The sequence below is a fragment of the Melozone crissalis genome, unplaced genomic scaffold (assembly GCF_028551555.1).
Source record: "Melozone crissalis strain CALT ecotype California unplaced genomic scaffold, PUWL_Pcris_2 ptg000063l_1, whole genome shotgun sequence".
NCBI lineage: Eukaryota > Metazoa > Chordata > Aves > Passeriformes > Passerellidae > Melozone > Melozone crissalis.
The window spans coordinates 2796107-2819987 of record NW_026535841.1 but is presented as its reverse complement, the minus strand read 5'-3'; the positions used below and the strand labels follow the sequence as shown (position 1 = coordinate 2819987).

General features: G+C 46.3%; 1 protein-coding gene across 1 annotated transcript; it reads left to right on the top strand.

Moving 5' to 3' along the window:
- Positions 1-1560: 1560 nt before the first annotated feature.
- Positions 1561-23021, top strand: HORMAD2 (HORMA domain containing 2). Its single transcript, XM_054289019.1, has 12 exons — positions 1561-1605; positions 2346-2490; positions 4045-4108; positions 5089-5125; positions 6385-6405; positions 7124-7141; positions 8424-8491; positions 11427-11578; positions 12151-12407; positions 12556-12664; positions 13973-14037; positions 22905-23021. The coding sequence occupies exons 1-12, from the start codon at positions 1561-1563 to the stop codon at positions 23019-23021; spliced, it is 1098 nt and encodes a 365-aa protein (XP_054144994.1).
- The last annotated feature ends 860 nt before the right edge of the window (positions 23022-23881 follow it).

Below are 23881 nucleotides of genomic sequence, written 5' to 3'. Positions count from 1 at the left end.
TGCAAGGCTGAGGGTGTCAGGGAGCAGTGTGTTCCTAAGGATGCGATTTATTTTTTCCCTTTCAGTACTAATTTGCTGATATTCAGTGATAAGGTGACTGCAGAGTGGGGGAGCATTGGAGTTCCAGGGCAAGTTCTGTCCTTCCAGTCCTGGTGAGACACTGATGCCAAAATCTTGTATCTTGTACCTGAACGGCTAGGTTGTAATGGGTCAGCATGGTCTGGGTGATGTTTCCTCCTCAGAAAATAAATATAAATATTGTATGGTTCATAAAACATGTTTTCTCACATCTTTGTCTCACCTAAATCACCTTTATTTAGTTAATAACCTCATGTTGTAATTACAACACCTTCGTCTGCTTTGATTGCATTCCAGTCCTGCTCACAGTGCCTAGGTAAAAAAAAAAAAAAAAGCTACTTTGCTAAAATATTTAGCACGTTAAAAATTTTGCAGGTGTGTATTTGTTTAAATATACTTTTATAGCTGTAATCTGTCCTCATTACTAAATGAAGCGCTAAATTTAGCATAAAAGCTGTCACCGTGTTCCGATCAACATGTCTTAATGACTGCCAACAAATGGAAACGAGCCTTCCACAGGAGAAAAAAAGAGAAGGCACAAAAGGTGCAAATGCAGAACAAGGTTTGATCAGCTGAGTTAATAAAAGGCTGCATTAGGTCAGGAGTTAAATCACCCCACCGTGTTTGTGCTATTACTTTAATTGTTACTGAGGAAGTTGAGTAGCTGCGGACACAGCACCGTCCCTCTGGGACCCGTCGGTGGTGTTTCCTTTCATTAACATCCCCCATTTACAATGAGATGTGGAGATCTCCCAGCAAGTCATTTTTCAAACCAGTTAACGCAGGGCTTGTTAATTCCAGCTAATGGAAGTTTTTAATCAGGATTGTCAGATGGTGCTAAATCAAGCACCTCACTCAAGTGAGAAACATGGGATATCCAGTGTTATTGCCTGTACCAATCAGCTCTCCATTCTGGTAAAATGAGTATTTTCCTCTTCAATCCAGGCTTGTCTAACTGAAACAATTGGGACTCTCCCTTTTTTCTTTCTTTTTTTTTTTACCTTTCAAGGTGTCCCTGAAGAATCATTCCCTTATTCTGGCCAAGACCGATGTTAGCACGTTTCCTGCTTACCCTTGCTAAGTTATTAACTGCTATTGGCAGACCTCCAGTTCTTTCACATTTCCCCTTCACACTTTCTAATGGTTGTAGGAATTAACATTTGTGGTTTGGAATATGAGAAATGCATTCTGAAGTGGCACCGACTGACACCAGGTGCACTTGTGGCCCTGAATTTCAAATACTATTGATTGTTTACCAGTGAGCAGGAGTTTTCACACTCTGCAGGCTCAGTGCCATGGTGTACCCTTGGTTTGCTTTGCTTTACCTGTCCTTTTTGGCAATTAGCCTTCAAACTCTGAGGAATTTCATTCTTACTTTAATATAGACGAGAAATAGCAGTAACTGTGCTCTCTACCTGTCTCATGCCTTCTTTATTTTTCAGGGTTTAGTCACAAGTGGAAGGCAGGTCTTTGAAACACAGGATGGCTGCTCAGCAGCTAGTCAAGCAAAAGAAGAAGCCCTCTAAGGTAAAAAATGAAAATATGGTGGTGCAGACAGTCTTAGCTCTCAGTTTGGGACCTGCAGAGGCAGGAAACCTTTGTGTTGTCTGCACTGCTTTTAGTTGGATTCATTCCAATTCAGTGAGAGGCAGAGTGGGGCTCTGACATGATTTGACTCAATAAATGTAGGCTCATTAGGTGTGCACAGAGCTTTATTAGCAGGCAGAACAGCAATAAAGTAACAGAAGAACTAAATTTAGTGCAGTGTCCCCTGCATTGTTCCTGTTGGCATCATGCAGTGTGTATTTACTGTAGCTCCAGGTGCTGTTTTACAGCTTGGAGTTAAAATCACTCTGTTGGCAACTCAGGCTGCTGTCAGAGCTCAAACCAGCAGCCTTTGGCACAGCAACCTTCGGGCTTGTGTGACTCCCCAGTTAAAACTGCACACCTTTTTGAGGGGTGGCTGTCTGTTAGGGGCCAGCATTGGTGCAGTGGAGGGGGTGGGAATGTGATAAAGGGGAGAGTACATCCAACCAGTGCACTCTGCATCTGGGTAATGATGTCAGATCTATTGATCTCTGCCCTTAAATCATTTAATCCACCCACCTCACACACACGAGTCTTCCCTGCCTAGCTTAAACACCAGAGAAACCTTAAAACTTCATGTTATATTTCCAAGCTACCCTCTTCCCACCTGCTGAGACTTGTTTCTAAATATAATCTGTGTTGCACTTAAGAAGGTGCTATTTCTGGCCTTGCTTTTGCAGGAGGCAGTGCTGTTCCCTGAGAGCATCAGCACAGAGCAGCAGTCCCTGGTGCTGGTGAAAAGGCTGCTGGCCATCTCTGTGTCCTGCATTACCTACATGAGGGGGCTGTTCCCTGAGAGCTCCTACGGCACTCGCTATCTGGATGGTAACACCTGCACGTTGTGCTGAGGGCTTCCTTCTACTCACTGCCTTTTATCTATGATCTGCCTTATCTTCTGGCTGCACACATGGGTGACTTCACTTTGGGTGGGGATTTGGCTGCAGATTCTCAAATCTTCTCCAGTCTGGGTGCAGACAGAATTTCTGACAGAGAGCGTGGAAGACAGTCTTGAGCTTCTGGCTTCTCTGTTGGTGTTCCTCTAGGGTCATTTCTTGGCATTGCCAGTCCCGTGAATCAGGCTTCTGAGCCAGCAGAGTGACTTAAAACACAGAAAGTTTTAAAAATTTACTCTTATTGGAATGTTGCATTTTCTTTTGGATCTTTGAACCCATGAGGTTCACATTTTTAGTTTTCATTGGGAGGCTGAAATTAGATTTGCTCATTTTCATAGAATTGTGGGATGGTTTGGGTTGGATGGGACCTTTTAAAGACCATCAAGTCCAACCCTCTGCCATGGGCAGGGACACCTTCCATAGAACAGGTTGTTCCAAGCCCCATCCAACCTGACCTTGAATATTTCCAGGAATGGAGCACCCACCTTCTCTGTGGGCAACCTGTGCCAGTGTTTTACCACCCTCATTATAAAAACCTGACTTAGATCTAATCTAAATCATCCCTCCTTCAGTGTAAAACTGTTTCATTGTTGGGATTTGGGGTTTATTTCTATGAAAACTATCTCATATGTGCTTTGGGAAATCAGAACATTTTAAGGATAAAAAAGAACTTTGAGAACCAAACTTTTGTCCACACGATTCCAGGAATTAGTGATGCTTTGATTCATGAACATCTTTATGGTAATTCAAGGTGTGAAATGTCCCCCTGCATTCCAGTCCATTTCTGTGTTGTCCCTTATGGCATTAGCTGCCCTGAAACATGTTCACGTGTACTTTGTAGATTGGGTTGAGGGCACAGAAATCCCAAATTGGTTCTTGATCCCCTAACCCTGAAAAGCCACTGGTCAAATGTCAGGTCTGTCTATGCCTCTTTGATGAGGGGTGTTATTTAACATCTGGCCTGCTCACATCTTCAAGGGCCCCTTGGTTGAATCCTAAGGTGTTATTAATGCCCCTTTTCACCTGCAGGACAGAATGCCTTTTGCCATTCTGAGTGCCTGGAAGCACAGGTAGCTGTGTGGAAAAGCTTCACAGAAAGTTTATTGTGAGCACAGTCCTTGGGGCATCGCTTCACATGGATGTTGGTGAAGTCTGAATGCAGAAGGGAAGGTGTTAGGGAATGGTCAAGGATGGAGTGGAGAAGAGGAGGGAGGAGAGGATGAAGCTGCTGGTGTAATAAAGCTGTAACTCCATCCCTTCTTCTGGGAGAGCCCAGGGCTTCTGAGGAAAGCTCTGACATTTGCAAACCCAGCAATAATCTTGTGTCAGCCCACCTGAGACTTGGTGGAAACCCAACATTTCCGCTCAGGAAGGACCTTCAGATAAAGCTTTTATCCAAAAAAGGGAGGATGGACTGGCTTAGTTTCAGTGTTTGCCCAAGAACTGTGATAAGGATTGTAACTCTGTGCTAAATCTGGTTTTGCAGACCTCTGTCTAAAAATTCTGCGAGAAGATAAAAGCTGTCTGGGATCATTGCAGATAGTCAAATGGTAAGTGAGTAACAGCGAAACCAAGACAAGATTGTGCTGAGTAGGAGACATCTGCCCCTGCATTCTTCTTCTTCCTGAACTGGAAAACATCGTGCCCTGGTGCCAGGGGAGCTCCCACTGCAGCTGGGGGTGCTTGGCCCCTGTGTAAGCAGGACAGAATTAGTGACTGAGATCATGTGAGTTCAAGGGCTGTGCAAGTGTTGGCTGCAGTGAGGTCATGGTCAGGCCCCAGAGCACATGTGGCAGCAGAGGTGCAGAGAGAGGGTAAAGACTGTCATGAGATCCTTTCTGTTGGGTTGAATTTTTTCTAGTTTCACTTTGATAGGGATTCTTGCACTTGTTTTTCAGTATGTACAATATTTTGTCTCCCTCTCTAAGAACCCCACAGTTTTCTTCAGGATGTATTTCACAGTTGGCACGTTCCCAACAAGCAGAAAAACTGTCCCTGATGTGCTAGGGAGATACCTTGCTGCACATCCTTTGACTCCAAGAGTAAATATCTGGCCATCGATGCTTCAAATAATATTTACTACTTTGAGAAAATCCATTGCTGTAAACTCTGCATCAGATAACAAAGATTTACAAGACCAGACATGTTCAGATTGAGCCGAGCTCTGTACAAGGCTGATGGGAAAAGAGCCATCAAAGCTCTGGCTGGGGAGCTGGAACAGAGCGCTGAGCAGGGACACACTCAGAGCCAGCCTTTGGCCTCCAATCCTTGTCTTTGTCAGGATTCAAGCAGGCTCTGGGCTGACAGGAAAATGCCCCAGAAGTGTAAACAGCACACAGATGCAGAAAGGAAAATGCTGCCTTTGGGACTGACCTGAAAAGGACATCACAAGTCCCAAATGTTGTTGGTTGTGTTGACCTAATTCCAGAAAAAAATGCCCTTTAACCCACATCTAATGAGTATGTTTACAGATCAGGAGATAAATATTGCTGGTTAGTATTAACATGTTTTTGGGTTTTTTCCCTGGCAGGATTCAAGGTTGTTTTGATGCTTTGGAGAAGCAGTATGTAAGTGGTTTTTTCACTTTTTATTAGAGTGTCCTATTTCTTCATAAAGTAAGGACAAAACTTTCCTTCCATTCCTGCTGTATTTATGTTGGGATTTTTGATGCACCCAACAACCTTTACAGCTGTGGGACAGGGGAAAGACCCTGCCCTGACTATGAGATTTGGGATTTTATGCCTTGAGCTCAAATCCTGCCCACTTTCTCTGGGCTCTCCTGGCTCTCCATGGTGTGGGAACTAATTTGCAGCCTGTAATGGATTTTCCTTAATTGTGTGCTCTACATTTGTGTTCTCTTACATCTGATAGAGATCCTGCCAGGCAGAGATGAGATCTGGATCTCCTTCCTGGTTTTGTTTTCTTGAGAGAGGTTCTGTGCTTCTGCTGTCCTTCATCTCCCTTTCCCTAATCTTTCCCCTTCATCTCATGTTCTCTAACCCTCCTGGCTTTTCTCTCAGGCTCAGAATTTATCCCTTTTTTTCCCTTAATTCACCAAATAAACTATGTAACTGCTTCCAGGACAAAACCAACTAGCAAGTGCTTATATTCCTTGCTGATTTTCACATAAAAACTGCCCTGCACAGGCAAAAGCACAGTTGCTGTGCTCTGTGTCTGCACTGTTCACCAGCCCAGCTCCTCCAGACCAGGTGGAGCACTGGTTGTTCTGGCACTGATGATCTGAGTGTTCCTCAGACATCAGTACAGCTGTCAGTGTGCACAGTTAACAGTGTTGTGAACACAGTTTAGTGCTTGCTGACAGCTCTAGGAGGTATTTAGCCCTTTGTTATTCATGAGAGACATAAATTAATTGTTTGACAAGGATTAAGGAAAAACTGAGGGATTTAATGCATGTTATAAGATTGTTTTTAAGGGCAGTCCCATGTGCAATTCCTTGATAGAGCATAAATTAAATACCTTTGGGTATTTCCTAGCAGAAAGCAAATATTAACCTTGAGTAGAGATGGGTGCTCTTGTGAAGAGTTTTAAAGCAGTATTTGGGGATTTGTTTGAAAGGAGTCCCAGGGGGGATTACTGAGCACGGAGCTGTTTTTTGGGAAACTGTGTCAAGCCAGGCAAACTGGCCACTAGGTGTTGCTGATGCTGTGCTGGGAAGAATCTGCACAAAGGGTTTTAACTCCTGGTTTGTTGAGTGTATCTATTCCTTCTCCCTGTGTAGGCAGTCGGGGTTTGATAGGACTTGCTTTTCCTTGCCCGCTAAGGTTAGATGTTGATTCTGTGTTTTGTTTTGGTTTTCTCTCCTCAGCTACACGTGGCTGTCCTTGCAGTAAGTAAATGAATACAAAGTGGTTTTCTCTCCCCTCCCCTGCTTGAAAGAGATACAGAGTCAAGGTTGTGTCAACCCATTTGTGCCTTTTTTAAGAAGAAGCCAAAATGTGTGTGATTTTTAATAGAGCTGTGACCTTTCTTAGATACAGTAAATGTAGAGTTCAAGGCTGCATGGAAATGTTTTTCTCAGCATGTCAGACTTCTGACTGTGCCTTATTTGTCTCCTTAAACTCTGAGAGGGATTCCTATCATGGAAGCTGCCATGTGCTTCTCCATTTCCATTTCCATTTTCCGTTTTTCCATTTCTCCAAAATGGAGAGCACATGGCAGAGGGGTCCTCCTTATCAATCTGATCCTGGAGAAACCACACACTGGTGGTTCTCACTGTTGGCCCCAGCCCCCTGCAAAGCACCAGGAGCTTTGCTCACCATCCACCCTGTGCATCCTCTGAGCAGTGAAATCCCAGGCATCAATAGCTGCCTGTGAGGGCTGCAATGGGAATGAACCTCATTCCTCCAGTATTGCACACATGAGTGTCCTCACCTGTCTGTGAAGTGGTATTGACTGCAGATAGAGGAAGGCTCTTTCTCAGCCATTCCTTTCTCTGATCCCACACTAAAGATAGCACAGTCTCTGCTGTAAACTGAAAAATCCTTGTTAGTCACTGGTTCAAGTCGTCCCAGGGAGAATGTCCTCACTGTGCTTTCTTGTAACAGATTTACACCAACCCCGAGGTAAGAAAGAGTCTTAATTAATCTTTGAGGCAGCTGAAGACATGGGTGAGTACATTTGTATTCAGAGTGGAGTGGAGGCTTAAGTCCTACCCTGACAGAGCTCCTTGGTGACCCCATTTCTGTCCCTGTGCCTCACTCGGGAGTGCCAGCTCAGTGAGCTGCACTGTGATCAAACACCCGGCTGAGGGCCCACCAGGGCCTCAGGCAGGGATGTTAGCAGGCAACTAATGGGCACGGTCACCGTTTTGTTTTCTTTTCCCAAAGAGAAAAAAATGGGAAATTCAACATTCCTCATTTGCAAACCACCTTTTTAACAGCCCTGGTGAAAAGAGCTGGTTTGTCATGCAGAGAGGTGTAGGACAGAAGGCAGGAATCCCTTCAGACCTGGATGGGTGTTGGGTAGTGCCTGTCCTCAGCCTCTCAGTGTTCCCTGTTGTGTTTCTGTTTGGTTTCACCTGGGGGTGTGGTCCAGGAGTGAGGGTCTGCATCCACACTGGGGATCAGGGAACAGCTTCAGAGCCTTTGCATCTGAACCTGGTTCCTGTTCTGCTGTGTGGCACCTCAGAGTCTGGGGACAGAGCAGGAGCAGAGCCATGCCAAGGCTGCATTTGCAAGGAAAGCTCCGCGTTAAGACCTCAGCTGAGCTCCTGCTAATCGACCTCATTGTCTCCGGAAAAAGTGAATTATAGGCATGGAATTGGTGTACAATAGACCCTTTCTCTAGGGGGGAAGCTGTCTGTTCTTCCTAATTGTTTTATTCTTTAATTCTTTTAAATGGAAAATCACCCACTATTTTTGTCTACCTCAAAAAGAGCCCGAGACCAGTGAAGTTCAGCTGTTTCCCATGCAATATTGTTTGGATTTCCATGTGGGAAGAGTCCTCCAGGCCCTTGTCCCCATTCAGAGCACAGGGCCAGGCTTCCCTGTGGCACTGGTCACCTGTGCAGCCTCCCAGTTTTCCTTTAGCAAGGGATACTGGGGGATTGGCCAGCCCTGGAGCCTTGCTGGAGACTGAAGGAGGAGAGCCAGGCCCAGAGAGGAAGTGGAAGGAGGAGGCAGGAAGTTTGTAATTTTGTTGTGATTTTTTCAGTGCTAGGTAAGATGTAGCTGTTAAGAGAATTTACCAAAGCTTGTGCCAGCAATAATAGAGTTAAAATTATCAGCATGTCACTAGATTAATTCTGTGCTCTGGCAGAGAGTGTGAAAGGACTCTCCAAGCTCAGGACACATCTTGTTTCTCAAAGTGATCCATTTCTGCTTCTCTCCCTTGTTACATCTCTAGACAGTCACTGAAATGTATCAATTCAAATTCAAGTACAAAAACAAGGTGCCCCAGATGGACATCAGCAGGTAAGGATTTGGGTTCATTTCTCAGGGTTACACTAAACACTGTGTATTGAAGCATTAAGAAGCTGCACTTCATGATTGCCCAGAGAAGTTGTGGACTCCCCATCCCTGAAAGTGTCCAAAGCAAGGTTGGATGGAGGAGCATGGTTTAGTGGAGGGTGTCTGTGCAGATGGCAGGGTGGGGAGCAACATGAGCTTTAAAGTCATTCCAACCCAAACCATCCTGTGATTTTGTGGTTTGAGCAGGTCCAAGCCATTAAGCAGCTGTAAATACCATCAGAGTTGAGGACATTCACCTTGCAGGGTATGAACTGCTGGGAGGATGAGCTGAAATGCTCTTTGATAGCACCAGGAACCCTCAGAGCACACCTGAGCCACGGACATTTGACAGAAGTGGTGCCTCATCAGGGAGGCCATGCAGAAACCAGCCCAGCTGTTGAGCTTGCTGCTGTCTCAGCTAACAACAAGTGTTCTTGCACTTCCACCAGGCAGCCTCGTGCTTTCAGATGAAACTTGCTCAGTCTGAGCCCTTTCACCATGGTCCTGTGCCCTGGATTTTTCCCCTTGAGCATTTGCATACGTGTGTTCTGCTTGAGCAGCCCTGCATGGGTGACCTGAGAGAACTTTCACTTAGGAGGCCTGAGCTGATGGTGCAGAATATGTGGCAGGAAGTAGCAGCTTTTTGCCTCTTTTTGGCACTCTCTGTTAAGTATTTAAAGCTGTGTTTAGTAGGCCATAATCCTGTGGAGCTTCAAATAAATGCTATCAAAGGCCATTTGCTATAACCAAAGCAAAGAAAATTAATTAACCTGTTTTTACTTTGTTCTGCAGCTGGCACTGGTGAAAGATGGATCTTGGAACCTGCCTGGACAGCAAGAGAGCTCTGCTGTCTTGTGTGCTCCTCAGGGAGCTCCTCCCCAGCACTCCTGGAGTGTGCTCTTAGCTGCTCTTTCTCTAAACACATCCAAATAATCTTTAACCATAAGGCAAAATTATTTTCTTTTGGGCAAATCTGAATTATCTCTGGAATGACTTTTTGGCTGTGCCCTCCATTTCTGCTGTCCAGTGTCCTCACACTGAGGGGAAGAGGAGGTCTGGGATTTGAAGGATAATAGATAGTCCTTGAATACTTTGGGGTTTTAATCAGCCTTACTCATTAATTCCTAGAAATAAGCACAGTCCCCACATGGAGCTTGGGTGTCCTTTGTGTCATCCAGGGAGAGGCCAAGCCATCTTCCTGTCTTGCTTGAATGTGCTCTGAGGCTCCAGAGCCTGTGGCACTGGATTCCTGGGCTCTGTTCCGTGGGGATTGGCAGTGCTGTGGCAGGCTCATGCGTGTCCCTGCAGTCTCTAATAACCCAGAGTTCTGGCACAGACAGGGAATTGTGTCATCTTTGCTATCAGCTCCTTCAGCTGATAATGCTGCCTTTTACACCTGCAGCAGCTGTGCTGTGCAAACTCGGAGTTAATCACTCTGGGAGAGAGGTTTTGTGAGGCTGCAGCACCACATCCAAGGGGTAAGGAGAAACTTTCTCCTAAATGGTCCTTGCCTTATTCTAAATGGATTTTGGGGGACTTCCTTGCCACAAATCCCACTCCTTCCAAGGTTCTGTTCCTTGTCTGCTGCTTTTTTACTCCCTCCTGCATCAAATTCTCAGTGTTATTCCCATATTGAAGCAGTGCTTGACCTGTTAATGCTGTTAATTCCTATGGACATCTCATTTATTTTTTTCTTATGAACTTTCCTTTTGCCATTTCTGATCTGCTAATACCACAGTTTGTAATGGTGATGGATATTCCACCTTAGGCACTGCCTGCATTTTCCTCTCACTGTACATTTCTGAACATGCAGGATTTAATCAAGGACCACAGTGCACATCTAATACCACAGAGTTTGGATTTCATGATCTTAGAGGTCTTTTCCAACCTAAATGATGCTGTGATTCCATACCTTGGGGAGTCAAGCTGTTCCACAGGCACCCCATTTTCATGACCCAAAAAAGTTCAGCTGGGAGGGGGAATTGATCTTAATTTGTTCCTTTTTGAGGGTCAGTCAGTCAGCTTTGCTCTGGGATATTCTTGGGTTACTTTTTTACTGCTTTTGATGCAATTTGGGGTGATTGTGTTGGGCACCCTCCAGCCTACACATGGTGTCAGGGGTCTTCCAAAGACGTAATGAAGGAGCTACACATCTCTATGACCCCTTCTCATTGAAAGTTAGGAAGTTCAGGTCCCTTAGTCACACAGTGATTCATCTGAAGTTGGCTGGCTGCTCTGAGTTGCTCATCTCATCTACCTCAGTTTTAATCAAAGAGAAACAAACTCCTCTGGAGTGCCATTCATCCCACTCATGTCACCCATGGGTCTCTGTCTGGACTGCTGGCTTGGAGCAGCCAGCTGACATTTGGATGGGTGAAGGAGGTGAGAGGAATGCCCCTTTGTCACTGCTGAAAAATGTGCCTCTGAGCTGCTTTTTCTTACACGGAATTGAGTGAGAACATGCAATTCACTTCTCTTCAAAAACTGCAGAATGGACTTGAAAATAGCCCCCTGTGATGAATCAGCTTTAGATGGGATCCTCAACTCATTCCTCTCATTCCTGAAATTGCTTAGGTGAAAGGCACTTGTTTTATGGTCCTTTGATCCAATTTAATCACGTTCAAACAAGTGAGTCATGGCATTTGTATAATGGCTGCCCCAGCTCCGAAGTCTGTTCAAGTGGAAATGCCAGGCCTCTGAGTTTGGAGCGGGTGTTCTGCAGATGCCACCCCATCCCTGGAGCCTGCTTCACTTCCCTGTTTATCTGGAAATCACATAAAGACATTGTAGCTTGGTCACTGGTGGTTTCAGACAAGTCACTGGGTGCTCTGTGTGTGTAATTGGGTGGTGAATATTCATGACTGAGGACAACAAATCCATTCTTCTTCTTCCATGGCAGCAACCACAGGGAGTTTGTGGCCGGGCTGTGCAGCAAGGATGTCAAACATGCCAGCAGGCTCCTGCTCAGGACCCTGTACCTGCTCATGCAGGACCTGGGGCCACTGCCCAATGACATCACCCTGAGCATGAAGCTCCTCTACTACAACCATGGTAGGTGGAGAGCAGGGTGTGCCCTGTGGGAGTTCCATCAGTATAAGTGTGAGCCCTTAGAAATAAAGCATAGAAAAGGTGAGATGGGAGAAGCTGTTGGCTGACAGCACTGAAAAATGGTGTAACACAGTAAATCTTTGTGATGCACAGGGGTGGCAGATGTTTTTAGGAGAGGTTTGAAATCCATATAAGAAGTACAGCTATGTGGTGTGAAAAGGGAAAAATCCTTCTTCCCTGGTTGTTTTGAGTTTTTAGTTTTGGTTTTTTTGGGGTTTTGGGGTTTTTTGAGTTTGTTTCCTTAAGGAACAAGCAATGTCAGGTTTTGCTCCAGCACTTTAATGGTATCTCAGCATCCTAAAGTAATTTTTTCTTTGAGCTCCCTGATAACATTTGCTCAGCGCATTTTATTCTTTATATTCTGTCCATTCCTCCTAAAAAGACCCAAAAAACCTGGAATATTTTTAGTAGTTGATGGTACTCGAAGCTGGTTCATAACTGCTCTTTCTAAATCAGACTGAGGAGAGATGGAACTCAGTGTCCCTGACCTCATGGGGTTCCCTCTCCCTGTGCAGTCACTCCCAAGGATTACCAGCCCCCTGGCTTCAAGGAAGATGGCAGCCCTGGGGACCTCTTGTTTGCTGGGGATCCCATCAACCTGAAAGTGGGCTCAGTCTCCACTGATTTCCACCTCATGAAAATCAGAGTGACAACTGAGAAGAAGAGGGTGAAGAAGGCTGACAGCAACCTGATCCAGAAGAATGGCCCTACTGAGATCTCGCACCAAGGGCTGGACTGTGAGGAAGATGAGGAGGAGGAGGAGAGCACAGAGGTACAGAAATAGCTCTATCTGATTCTCACCAGAAGAATAAAATTTATCTAGGAAAAACCTCCTTAAAATAAACATTTCCTTATGGATTTAGCACCTGGCTGTATTTTTTAGGTTATATTATTAAGACAAAACATCATTTGTTTTACAGAATCACCCTTGCCCTGTCAGAGCAGATTCAAATGAGCACGAAGGGGACATAAGTGACACCCACCCAGGTAGAAAAACAGAAGCATCTTCTTTATGCCTTGAAGAGAAAGGTAAATGCCCAGTTTCAAAACTGAAGGAGCTTCTGCTCCTGATTATATCCCAGCATAATGTGTTCCACACAATGTCCTGGGTTAGGTCTTTCAGTGCAGTTAATAACAGTAGGTTATTTGAGATAGTAGAGAAAAAAATTGTTCCCTGGCAGGGTGGGCAGGCCCTGGCACAGGGTGCCCAGAGCAGCTGTGGCTGCCCCTGGATCCCTGGCAGTGCCCAAGGCCAGGCTGGACATTGGGGCTGGAGCAGCCTGGGACAGTGGGAGGTGTCCCTGCCATGGCAGGGGTGGCACTGGATTGGTTTTAAGGTCCCTTCCCATCCAACCCATCCCATAATTCTGTGGTTTAAGTTTTGGATGAGCAAAGTTTGTCAGGCTGTTTGTGTCGGGTCAGACTGAACTGTAACAAAGGGCTGGTTGATTATGCTTGGTTTGTTAACAGAAACATTTGATTTTGTATCAGTATCTTTGTACCTCTTTATCTCAGCAGTTTTTTTGAGATATGGAGGAAATGCACAGATCATCAAAACTGAGTTACATTATCTCCATGTTCAACAAAGCTCTTTTCCTTTAGCTGTTCCAGTTTGACTTTTGCTAATAACTTCCATGTGGGAAAAGATACATTAAAATACATGAGAAAAAAGCCTTTTCTGTGCCTTTAATCAACCCAGCCTGTGCTATACCATGCTGTTTGACCTTCGAGGCTGGGATATAGCCTGTGGAACAATACCATCTAGTGACAAAATGGTAAATAGCATTCCTGGGATTGCCAGGCAGTAGGATAAAGCAGCTCCCCTGCCTGTGAAATCACCTTTGCAGGTCTTCTTCCTGCAGATTCCCTGATGACTAATAAGGAATTAACTCATCCTGCCATTTTTGTTGCTCTGGGGATTTTTACAGGATCCTCCTTCTCTAAACAGTTGCCTCATCTCATGCCACTGAGGCACTTTGGACACCCCCTCAAATTTTATTGAAACTGTCTGAAAGGTTAATAAATATTAACCAGGAGAGATCTCCCCTCCTTTCCCCCACCCCTCACACTTAGGGCATGTCTAGACATAAGTTTTGTTTTCTTAGATCAAGGTTAAAAGGGAGATTTTAATTGATAGAGCAGTAGCTGGTGTTCAGATGACACTTCATGCTGAAATTTCTCTTTCTAGGAATAAACTGCCACTGCTGGCAGTGTCTGAGAGCAAAGCTTACACAATTTCATGGGATTTCTGCCTCAGTGCTTTAGTCAGGCTTCCAGATTTTTTTTTTTTTAATTAAGCACTTTGCAGCTAATTTTGCTTTGCTGTTTGGGTTGCAGGTAGCAAGAAGAGAGGAATCAAGGAGGAGACAGACAGGATGCCTTGCTCAAGGGCTTGTCAGGAGGTGAGGAAGCTTTAGTGGCTCTGAGATACTCCAGGCACAGGGGAATACACTGCCATGGATCATTGCATCATCAAAGATGACACAAAATTCACTAACTGTGCAGGGTAACAATACACAGAGGCTACAGAGTAGCAGAGGGATGTAAACATAAACAGGAAGCATTTAGGAAGAAACTTTCCATGATCAGTTTATTTCCTCTGCCCAGTACCAGAATTTAATTCTGTTCTCTGGAGTTGGTACCTCTGAGTAACACACACAGAGCCAATCTCTGTCCCAGCCAGGCTTGTTTACCTGTGGGTGGTTTTAGATTAAGAGTCTGAAATCACTAACCTATTTTAGGTTTGAAGGGTGTATTTTTTGCCTAATATGGTCTTCACCTCTCCCCTCTTGCTTCCAGACTTTCTTTACATGTGAGTCACAGGTACCTAATGATTCCTATCCCTTTTTGGTTACCCCTCTGGGCTACAAAGGATTATCCCCTGGAGGTACTGATCTCTTTTTTATGGTTGTTGGGGCAGCTCAAAGAATTAGGATAGACCAGGTAGGCTGTTTCAGATAAGTAAAAAATTAATCCCACCCTGAAGGCTGGCCAGCCAAACCCTGAGTCACCATCTGAACCCAAATTCACATGCAGAGGTTTGTTCAGTGACATGGCAAATCTCTGAATACCACCAGACTTGCCACTTGATCCTCCTCCCATTCAAATTAGCTGGGAATCATGTGAGCTTGAATGGTCAGAAACTGCTCTTTACAGGATAAGTTAACGAGAGTAGGAAATTGCTACTAAAATTTTCCCCGCCTCTGTTGAAAAGAATCTAACCCAGACAGCAACTGCAGACTGCTGCTCACCCTGTCATTCTAAAGGCATCTGCGAGGTATTTGCCTTGACTCTGGATCTTAGAAGTGAACTTGTGTGCCTAGGCTGGTATTTTTCAAACTTTAACCACATTTTTTTTTTCGTGTCACATCCTCCGCTTTCCTTCTGATCATTGTTTATTCTGTCGTCTGTGAAAACAGGAGCCTTTTTTGTTTGCGCCTCATGGTTGCCCCACTGATTCATGCTCTGACCTTCTTTTGGGGCTGTCACCATGGCCAGCACAGCACCAGACACCTCTCTCAGCATGTGCATTTCATTAGAATTCGGTAGCAGGAGTGAGAGTGTCTGAAGGTGGTGGAAACAGCATTAGTTGCTGAAAAATGGAAGAATCACTTTATCCATCATGTGCTTCCAAAGACTTTTAAAAAAAATCCCAAGCCCTGGGAGATTCTTTTCTTAATGTATTCTTTGATGCTATTTTTAAAACCTCCTAGCTTAGAAACTGGCTAATATTTCACCCCGTTTGGGGAAAAACAAAGTCAAGCCAGTAGTTGGAATCATCACTGTAAAGCCTGCACTAATAAAAATTTGACACTTTTTTCCATATGAGAGAGACTTTCCCTTCTTTTCTGAAGGAAGTGGTTAAAACAAATGACCATTGTGTATTCCATGTGAATCAGGAAGCCAAGCTGGTGGCTGAAGTTTGTCCTAAAAATTGAGGAGAAGCTGGGGTGGAAGTCTGAGTTAGGTGCTGTCTGACAGGGTCAGGTGTAGGTGGGATGGGGAGGAGCAGACCTGGTGCGGCGTGAATGTGAACACCTTGTTGCCATCCAGACAATACAGATAATGTTTTCCAGCTCTTGGATTGGGGTGGGAATGCCAAAATCTTCCAAATGCACCAGAACAATTTAGAGCGTCACAGAAAATTGCTGTCTGCACAAGGATTTGATATTCAAGAAGTTCTGAGTTCAAAACCATTACCCACAGTCACAAGTTGCTTTTGGAAATGTGGGTGAGCACATTTCTGCTCCTCAGCTGGAGTGAATCCTTCTGATTGCTTGGTTACCAAAAATAAAAACTGGAATTGGGTTTATTGGTCATTATCTTGCTGACCTAGAGCTCTTCAGGAAAACCAGGAATGAAAGTATTAAAGGTTTATTTTTGTCTAGTTGACATGGGAGAGGTGAAAGGGTGTGGATCTGCCAAAAGAGAAGCAGCTCTCCCTGCCCAGTGAGAGCTGGAGCTGGCCTTTAGCAGTGGTCACAGAGAGTCTCTGACAGAGGGCTTTGCAGGTTGGGGAAAAATTTTCATGTTCTCCACTGGCTTCTTATCTGCCATCTCATGATTGATGAGCCTTGGGATCAAATGAGAGATTGCCCTTTCCCAGCAGAGCATCTCTGCACTTAATCATCCAGAGTTAGGCACCAGCATGTAAATTAGCTCACCTCTCCTGGCTTCAGGAGCCTTCTGATTGCATCAGCCAAGGGTTTGTCCTCCTGTGCTATCTTTGTGCATCTTCCTTCTTTCCACTGGCATTTTGGGAGCTGTGAAGAGTTGGGGGAAATAGAGAGTTGCTGCCCATTAGTTTAACTAATAGAAATCTGCTGGAATTGGGTCCTGCACTGAACTTGGGATTACTTCTGAGTTCTTCAGCAAACTCTTCTATCCTCTTGTAAAGAACATCCTTGAATGTCCTTGTCCTGAAAATTGATTTTGGTCAGCTTTGTCTTCGTGTAAGCAAACATGTTGCAGTGGAATGAGTCTGGAATGGAACAGAAGTAGAAGATGAGTAAAATCTGACCATGTGAACGCCTCTGCAGGCATTTATCTCCCATCAGGAAGCTGTGGGCTGAAGTTCTGGGGTGGTCCTTGGAGCACAGTCTCAGTGCACAATGAGGCAGCCGTGCAGGGAGCCCTGGCTGGGAATGGTGTGGCTGGATCAGCACAGCACCAGGCAGCTCTGCCTCCCAAGTTTCTGCCTTCATCAGCTGCTGCCAGACCCTGCTCCTGCTGCTGGGCTGGCCGTGCTTGTAGACTGCTGTGGGACATGAGGGAGACGAGTGTTGACACTTGGCATTGTGTGGGCATCCCAGTGGGACCAGGGATGGCTCAGGGGTTCTGCTCTGGGACTCACTGGCTGCTGTAGGCAGGCTGCTGCCATGTGGATCAGCTCTCCTGACAGGAGCTGTCTGCAGCTGAGATGTCTGGGGACAGCTTCATACCTAAGTGTTGTGGATCAGGGCTGCTGTAGGCCTCAGAGGACAGTCTGTCTGGCCTCCAGCTGCTGCTCCTTGTGCAGAAGGCTTGGCTACCTGGCCATGTGCTCCTTCTCCAAGGGGCTGTGTGGACACAGACTTTCATGGGTGATGCAGTAATACCTGTCCAGTGTGCCAGGGATCAGTGCCAGTTACCCTGACAGAGACCTCAGAGCCCCTGCCAGTGCCCAAAGGGGCTCCAGGAGAGCTGGAGAGGGACTGGGGACAAGGGATGGAGGGACAGGACACAGGGAATGGCTCCCAGTGCCAGAGGGCAGGGCTGGATGGGATATTGGGAATTGGGAATTGTTCCCTGGCAGGGTGGGCAGGCCCTGGCACAGGGTGCCCAGAGCAGCTGGGGCTGCCCCTGGATCCCTGGCAGTGCCCAAGGCCAGGCTGGACATTGAGGCTTGGAGAAACCTGGGATAGTGGAAATTGTCCCTGCGCATGGCAGGGGGAGGAGTGAGATGAGCTTTAAGATCCCTTCCAGCCCAAACCATTCCACAGCTCCTGTGCCCTGCTGAGCTGCAGGGTTGTACACAGCTTCCTTCTGGCACTGAAGGTCAGCACAACTGCAGAACAGCAGCTTGGAGATCAGGACCTCTGTTGTCTGATTTTTCCCAGGCAAACCACGTTCAGAAGTGCCATGACAGAAGGCAGTTGAAGGATGAAACCTGCCATGTGCAGAGCAATAGGAAAGCATTTTTCTGTGGCAATGTCATTATCTTGAACTTTCACAGAAGAGAAAAAAAAGCAGCAAGGTTTATCTCTGTCTGTCTATCAGGAGAGTGTATCTGATGAGAAGTTCCCAGAACATTTTCTCCTCCAAACCAGCTGAAGCTACACAGACCCAAGCAATGAAGAGAGAAAGATTCAGAGATGAGCTTGCCTCTCCTTCCTGTGAGCTCAGGCCATGCTGGGAGGAGTGAGACAGGGAGGTCAGGAAATTCCTGGCTTCTCTCAGTTCACGTCAGATCCTTAGCTGTATCTTGGGGCCATTCATCCCTTCCATGAGTTATCCCTGTCTAGTGTGCAGGAAACAGTTTCCTAGTGATCTCTGCATGCAGAGGTGAGGTCTGTCACCCACAGATCCAGAGTATTTAACCCTTGCACCCTCAGATTCCCTGGCAGCTCCCACAGGGACATCTGTGGGAAGACGTGGCGCTTCCGTGCTGGCTGCCACTCCATGTGTTCCTGCTGTGCATTCTAGCAGCCAGACCCTCTGGAAAAACCCACAGAAATTAAGGCTGGACACATCTAATATCCCAGGAGGGCCTGCTGGGTAGCAGCCTCATAGGCAGAAAGAGTGTCCATTGTCTTTTCCCCCTCAGTTACAGAGTTGGAATCAGGATTCTGGGAAGTGAGTGTGATCCAGCAATGAGAATGTCCCTCACTGAAGGGATTGAGGGCCCTGGAGGAGATTAGCAGGAGAGGTATTGGTAATTTTGTCTTCTAACAGAAATTTTTGAAGCTGGAATTTTGGAATTTTTGAATTCTGGAAAGATCTGTTCATTAATCCTTTAAAAGCTACAAGATACACGAGGTGCAGAACGGGGGGTGAGACAAAAGAATGGCACTGAATGACAAAGGTTTTATCAAGAGCTGAGGAAAAGGAAGAGGACTGGTGATAGTCAGTGATGTGTTGGTGTGGTTTCCTGGGCACAAAATCATGGCAGCTTTCCCCAGCAGCACCACACTGAGGGTCCCTCATTGTTCCACCTGTGTAAGCTGGCTTTCACAGTAACCAGCATGATCCTCCTGCACAGATGGAAATCAGGAGGGATTCCACTGACGTCAGTGTGACCATGGCACTGGAAACTGATGGGAGCCCAGTGCTGGGGTTTAACCACAGAGCCACCCCTGCACAGCCCCCGGGGTCAGCAGGGCCAGCCAACCTGCTCAGAGCACAGGGAGAGGGTTCCTCAGGACCTGCTCCTCTCAGGTGGTGAGTATCTGCAAGGAAGGGGGCTCCACAACCTCCCTGGCTGACTTTCACCACCACTTGGTTGCCCTCACAGTAAAAAAATTAAAATTTGTCCTTATGTTTAAATGGAATTTCTTGTATTTCCCTGGAAGTGCTCAAAGCCAGGTTAGATGGGCTGTGGAGCAACCTGGCCTAGTGGAAAGTGTCCCTGCTTATGACAGGGGAGTGGGATGAGATGAGCTCTAAGATCCCTTCCAACACAAACCCTTCTGGGAATCTGTGATTCTGTGGTTTCAGTTTGTGTCCATCTCCTCTCATCCCTCCAGTGACACCATGATGTGTCCTGTGACCCTGGGATTTTGCTGTGCTTCAGAGCACGGAGCAGCCAGCTGTCAGTGAGCAGGCAGGAATTAGGTCTTAGGGGACCAATCTGAAGAGTCACCAGGTTGATTTTTGGAAGTGACAAGAGTTTGCTGTGCTGTTGAGTCAGTGGTAGCTGCAGCTGAAATCACAGGATGCCTCAGGTCACTCTGATTAACATCCCTGATGATGAGAGTCCTCCACACAAACTGTGATGTCCTGACACCTGAGGGTCACTCTGCCTTATTCCAGCAGCTCAGTCTTGTATCTCAGCCCTTATTCTTCCAGCTTGCTCGATGGAACTGCACTTCTTTTGACATTCATGTGCTTGTGAATTTGTGGGGATAGTTACAAGGTACCAAACAAAACCCTCCGTGTCCTGGACAAAGGGAACTCTTCTGAGGACATAAAATGTGCCAAGTGCCAAACCCCAGCATGGGGCAGCCCAGGGACAAAGAGGGACACAGCCGAATGCTCTTGTGCAATTTTAGCTGTTCTGCATAGGATGCCCTGGGAAGCAAAACACATGTCAGGAGAGCTGTAAATTTTCTTCAATTTATGCTGGGAATTTTTGGCTGGAATATGTTGGGACACTGGGGATTGCAAACTGGGTCCTGATTGTGTCTATCTAAGAATAGCAGTGTGGCTGTGGTCTGCTCGCTCTGCTTCGTCCACCAGTCTGCCTTGGGAAGGCTTTAATCTAAGTCTAATCTATTTTTAGCCTGATATCTTCTCCAGACAACTCGCAGCTGTCCTGTGAGTTTTATGCCAGAAATTAGTAACACTTGTATGATTCACAAGTTAGCTGCAGTTCTACAGGAAAACTCCTGCGGCAAAATATTGCTTTTTTACACGTAGTAAAACAGGAGATTCACACTCACTGTGTGTTCATGATATGACCCAGACCCTGAACTCTGCCTTGGACTCAGAGTCAGGAGGTCATGGAGCTGCTGCTGCCTTTGCTGCTTGCTCTGGGCTTGTCCCACCTGCCAGCAGGGTCCCTTTTTGGGGTGAGGGTGCAAGGGGCTGCACCTTGTCCTACCTGCTTCTACAGCTCCTGGCTCGTCCGTGGGGCTGAGGTTGTGTATGAGGAAATGCAACATTCTCCCAGCCCAAGCTCTGACATCAGTTCTTCAAGTGAAGCATCTCAGTACGTGGGAAAAAAATTAGAATTAATTAACTTCTGGAGCCTTTGATTGTATGTTTAATCAATGGGAGGGATTTCCTGCTTCTCACCACACCATTGAAGAGGTTTACTTTCTGCTTCAAGTCAAATAAGCACATGTCGGGCCTGACTTAATCCCCTTTAGAGCAGCATTTCTGGGGAAGAGGCTGGAGTGTTTGGTTAAGGATGGGAGCTGAAGTTGGGCTTGGGGTCTGTTCCTGGCTCTGAGCTCCTACGTGAGCTTGGGCAGGGACAGGCCCGGACACGCTGGCTGCAGTGAAACAGCTCTCACTGTTGACATCTGATTCATTGAATGGGTGAATAGTGCTTCTCCATGGCTTCCTTGCATGTTTTCACCCCTCATCTCAGGTTCCTGTGAGGTGCTCGTGCTGCTTGTGGTGAAGGGCAGGAGAACTGGGGGGAGCTGGAGTGCAAGCAGCTGCTCATCGTGGCTATTTCTCCTCCTTACAAGTATCCCATCCATGCAGGAAATTCTGGAGGAGTGGCAAAGGGGTAAAACCTTCGCTGAGGAGCTTTCTGGGCTGTGCAAGATCCATTCCTCAGTAGAGGAAATTAAAGCAGCAGCTCTAGCTAGGTTTAAACAGAAGGAGAGCTGCCTCATCCAGGTGATGGGGCTGGGAGATTGGGAATTGTGCCCCTGCTTTGTTGTGTGTCCATCAGGACAGGGTACAAACCTGCAGCTGTGTTAGCACTGCAGAGGTTTGGATGCAGCATTTCCTTCTCTGGGCCCTTCACTTCAAAAATAGAAGGAAGCAGATGGGTTAAAACAATGTTAGGGAGAGGAAAGTAAATAGCTGCCAAAAATGCCAGTTGGAGCAGCTGAATGTCAGGCGAGGAGCTGTAACACATGGCTCTGTCCTCAAGCAAACACACCTTGGGCAGCCTTGGAAAGCTCTGTCAGCCTGACTGTGCAGGGTGAGGGAGAACCTGCCCAGCCCACTTTGGCACATTCTTGTTTTCTCTGCTTTTAGGGAAAGGAAATTGTGCTTTTGCATTAAGCAACATTGTATGGCTCATAACGAAGAGGAGGGAAGAAAAACAAATTGAAACATGATAGAGAGGCGAAGGGAGGCTGTTGCAAAGCATTTTGCTGTTAATCCCTAATCAGAGCTATTTCACACATTAGAAAGTCCATTGCTATGCAGAGATTGCCGAAGCCTCATCCCAAGGTCAGATGGAAAGCCAGCCTTGGTGACGTGAGTGGGGAATTCTATAATGACCACATCTTGTAATCTGGAGACCTTGTGCTCATCCCCGGGATGTGTTCTGGAGCAGCTCCTCGTTAACTCCTTGTGCTTCCCCTGCCGCAGTTCCGGGGTGCTTGGTGCCTTGCAGTGACACTAGAGGGAGGTACTCCTGTTTCCAGCAATTCTCTCAGCACTCCTTTCCCTCGCTGTCATTCAAGTGAACTTTGTTTTGGAGGAGAAGCTCTGTGCTGTGCTGTGTCCCCTCAGCTCAGCTCCAGTGAGAGAGGCCACATTGCCAGACTGTGCTTTGTCCCTTCTGGGTGGGCGACAGCACACATTGCTCTCAGCAGCTCCAGATTATTATTGTAGAAATGCAAATATGTGACATGATAAGGAGGATAAGTGAGTTTGTCCCCTGGCACAGCCAACACTTCAGCTGTCGTGCTGGCTGTCCATCTCCCTGTGGTCTGTCTGAAGTGTCTGTTCCATTGACTCACTTATATTCTCACATATATTTATCTGTGCTTTTTAACCTCTTGGGTCGCTGGCTCAGAGTTTTTCTGGGAGAGGTTTGTGTCTTTCTAGAGGGAAGTTAAGCCTTTTGGGAAAAAGTTTGCTTGGCTTAGTTATTTTTCACAGACTCACAGGTAGTTTTGAAGCCTGAGATTGACCAACTCACACTGAATTCCCTAATGTACAAACAGAGGGACTGTGTGTCTTCCCCTGAAAGGCTGTGACAAATTTCACCTAAAAGTGCCCCTTTCTTTTTCATATGTTATGATTATCTGAGGTTAGTGGAGAAACAAATGTCCTATCAGCTATTATATTCCTCAAGGATCTCCTTGCTCCTGCCATTTTCTGTCAGTGATGAGGAGATGGGTTCTGTCCCCTTGCCGCCAAATCCATTCCCTGTCCCTGAAGCTGAACCTGTTGCTTGCACAACTGTTACATTCCCAGCTCCATCCAGCACTCCAGTTTTGATTCCTTGCCTAATTGCTTTTCTGGAGAACAGGATCACACTGAGCAAAGCCAGGAGGATCCAGGCATACACATGACACTTTTGGAAGCTGTACTTTTTAACTCATGTTGCAGGAGCGCGCCCTGTGAGAATGATCCCTGTTTCTGATGGTTCTTGCAGATAAACCTCCTGAACCTTGCCTTCAGCCAGGAAGAGGTAATAGGACCTGAGAAGAAAAGGAAGGTCAGTGAACCAGAGAAGCTGCCTCTGAACAGCAGGAAATTATGTTCGTTCTGACACACAATACATTTGGAAGGTGTGAGTTTGCATTGTCATCTGACTGGTACAGACCAATGTTTAACTCTTCCCCATCCCACATGTATTTCTGCATGTTTATTTGTCTCCTGAAAACTCTGGATTGCCAAGAGACAGCAAGCACCAGAGCTGCCATGGCATTGCCAGCCAGCTGCACTTGTTTGATGTTCTTAAGCTGAGAATTTATCATTTCACATAAATGGTGTCTGTGTGCTTCTTTCTGCCTCTTTCCCTCACACCCCCTGCCCTTCACTGGCTAAGTCCCCTCCTCTGGGGCTGGACTGTCCTGTCACCCTGATTTAAGGCATTATTTCCAGATGAACTCTGAGGTATCAATGCCAGCAGGCAGCATGTCTCATGATCCACCACACCGTGCTTAACTTCATCCTTTCTGCTGTTTCCTGGAGCTTAGATTTTTTTTTCAAATAAGGGGTCTTATCTCTATTGAGTGCAGAGATAAACTAATCTGTACACATTTTCTGCTGGTGCTGGATATTTAGATTTTTCTTCTGACTCTGCAAGTAGTGTTGCCATGACTGTATTATCAGCTCATTTCTAAGTCAGCACCCCACCATGTGCCAAGGGGCTCAGCAGTTGTGTGATATAAATTGTGTTGCAAAATACCCAGTTCAGAACCTGCTGTGAGAAAGGTACCTGGTGGCTGCAAATACAGGTAAGGAGAACAACACATGACAGGTATCTGATCCATAGAGTCTGGAGCTCTCATCTGCTGTGGCAGTATCCAAGACTGGCTGCAGACATCAGGGCCCTTCCTTCCTGCTGGAACAGTGATCTTTCCCTGCCTAAAGCTGCCAGGAGATGGGATTGATGCATCTCCCTTC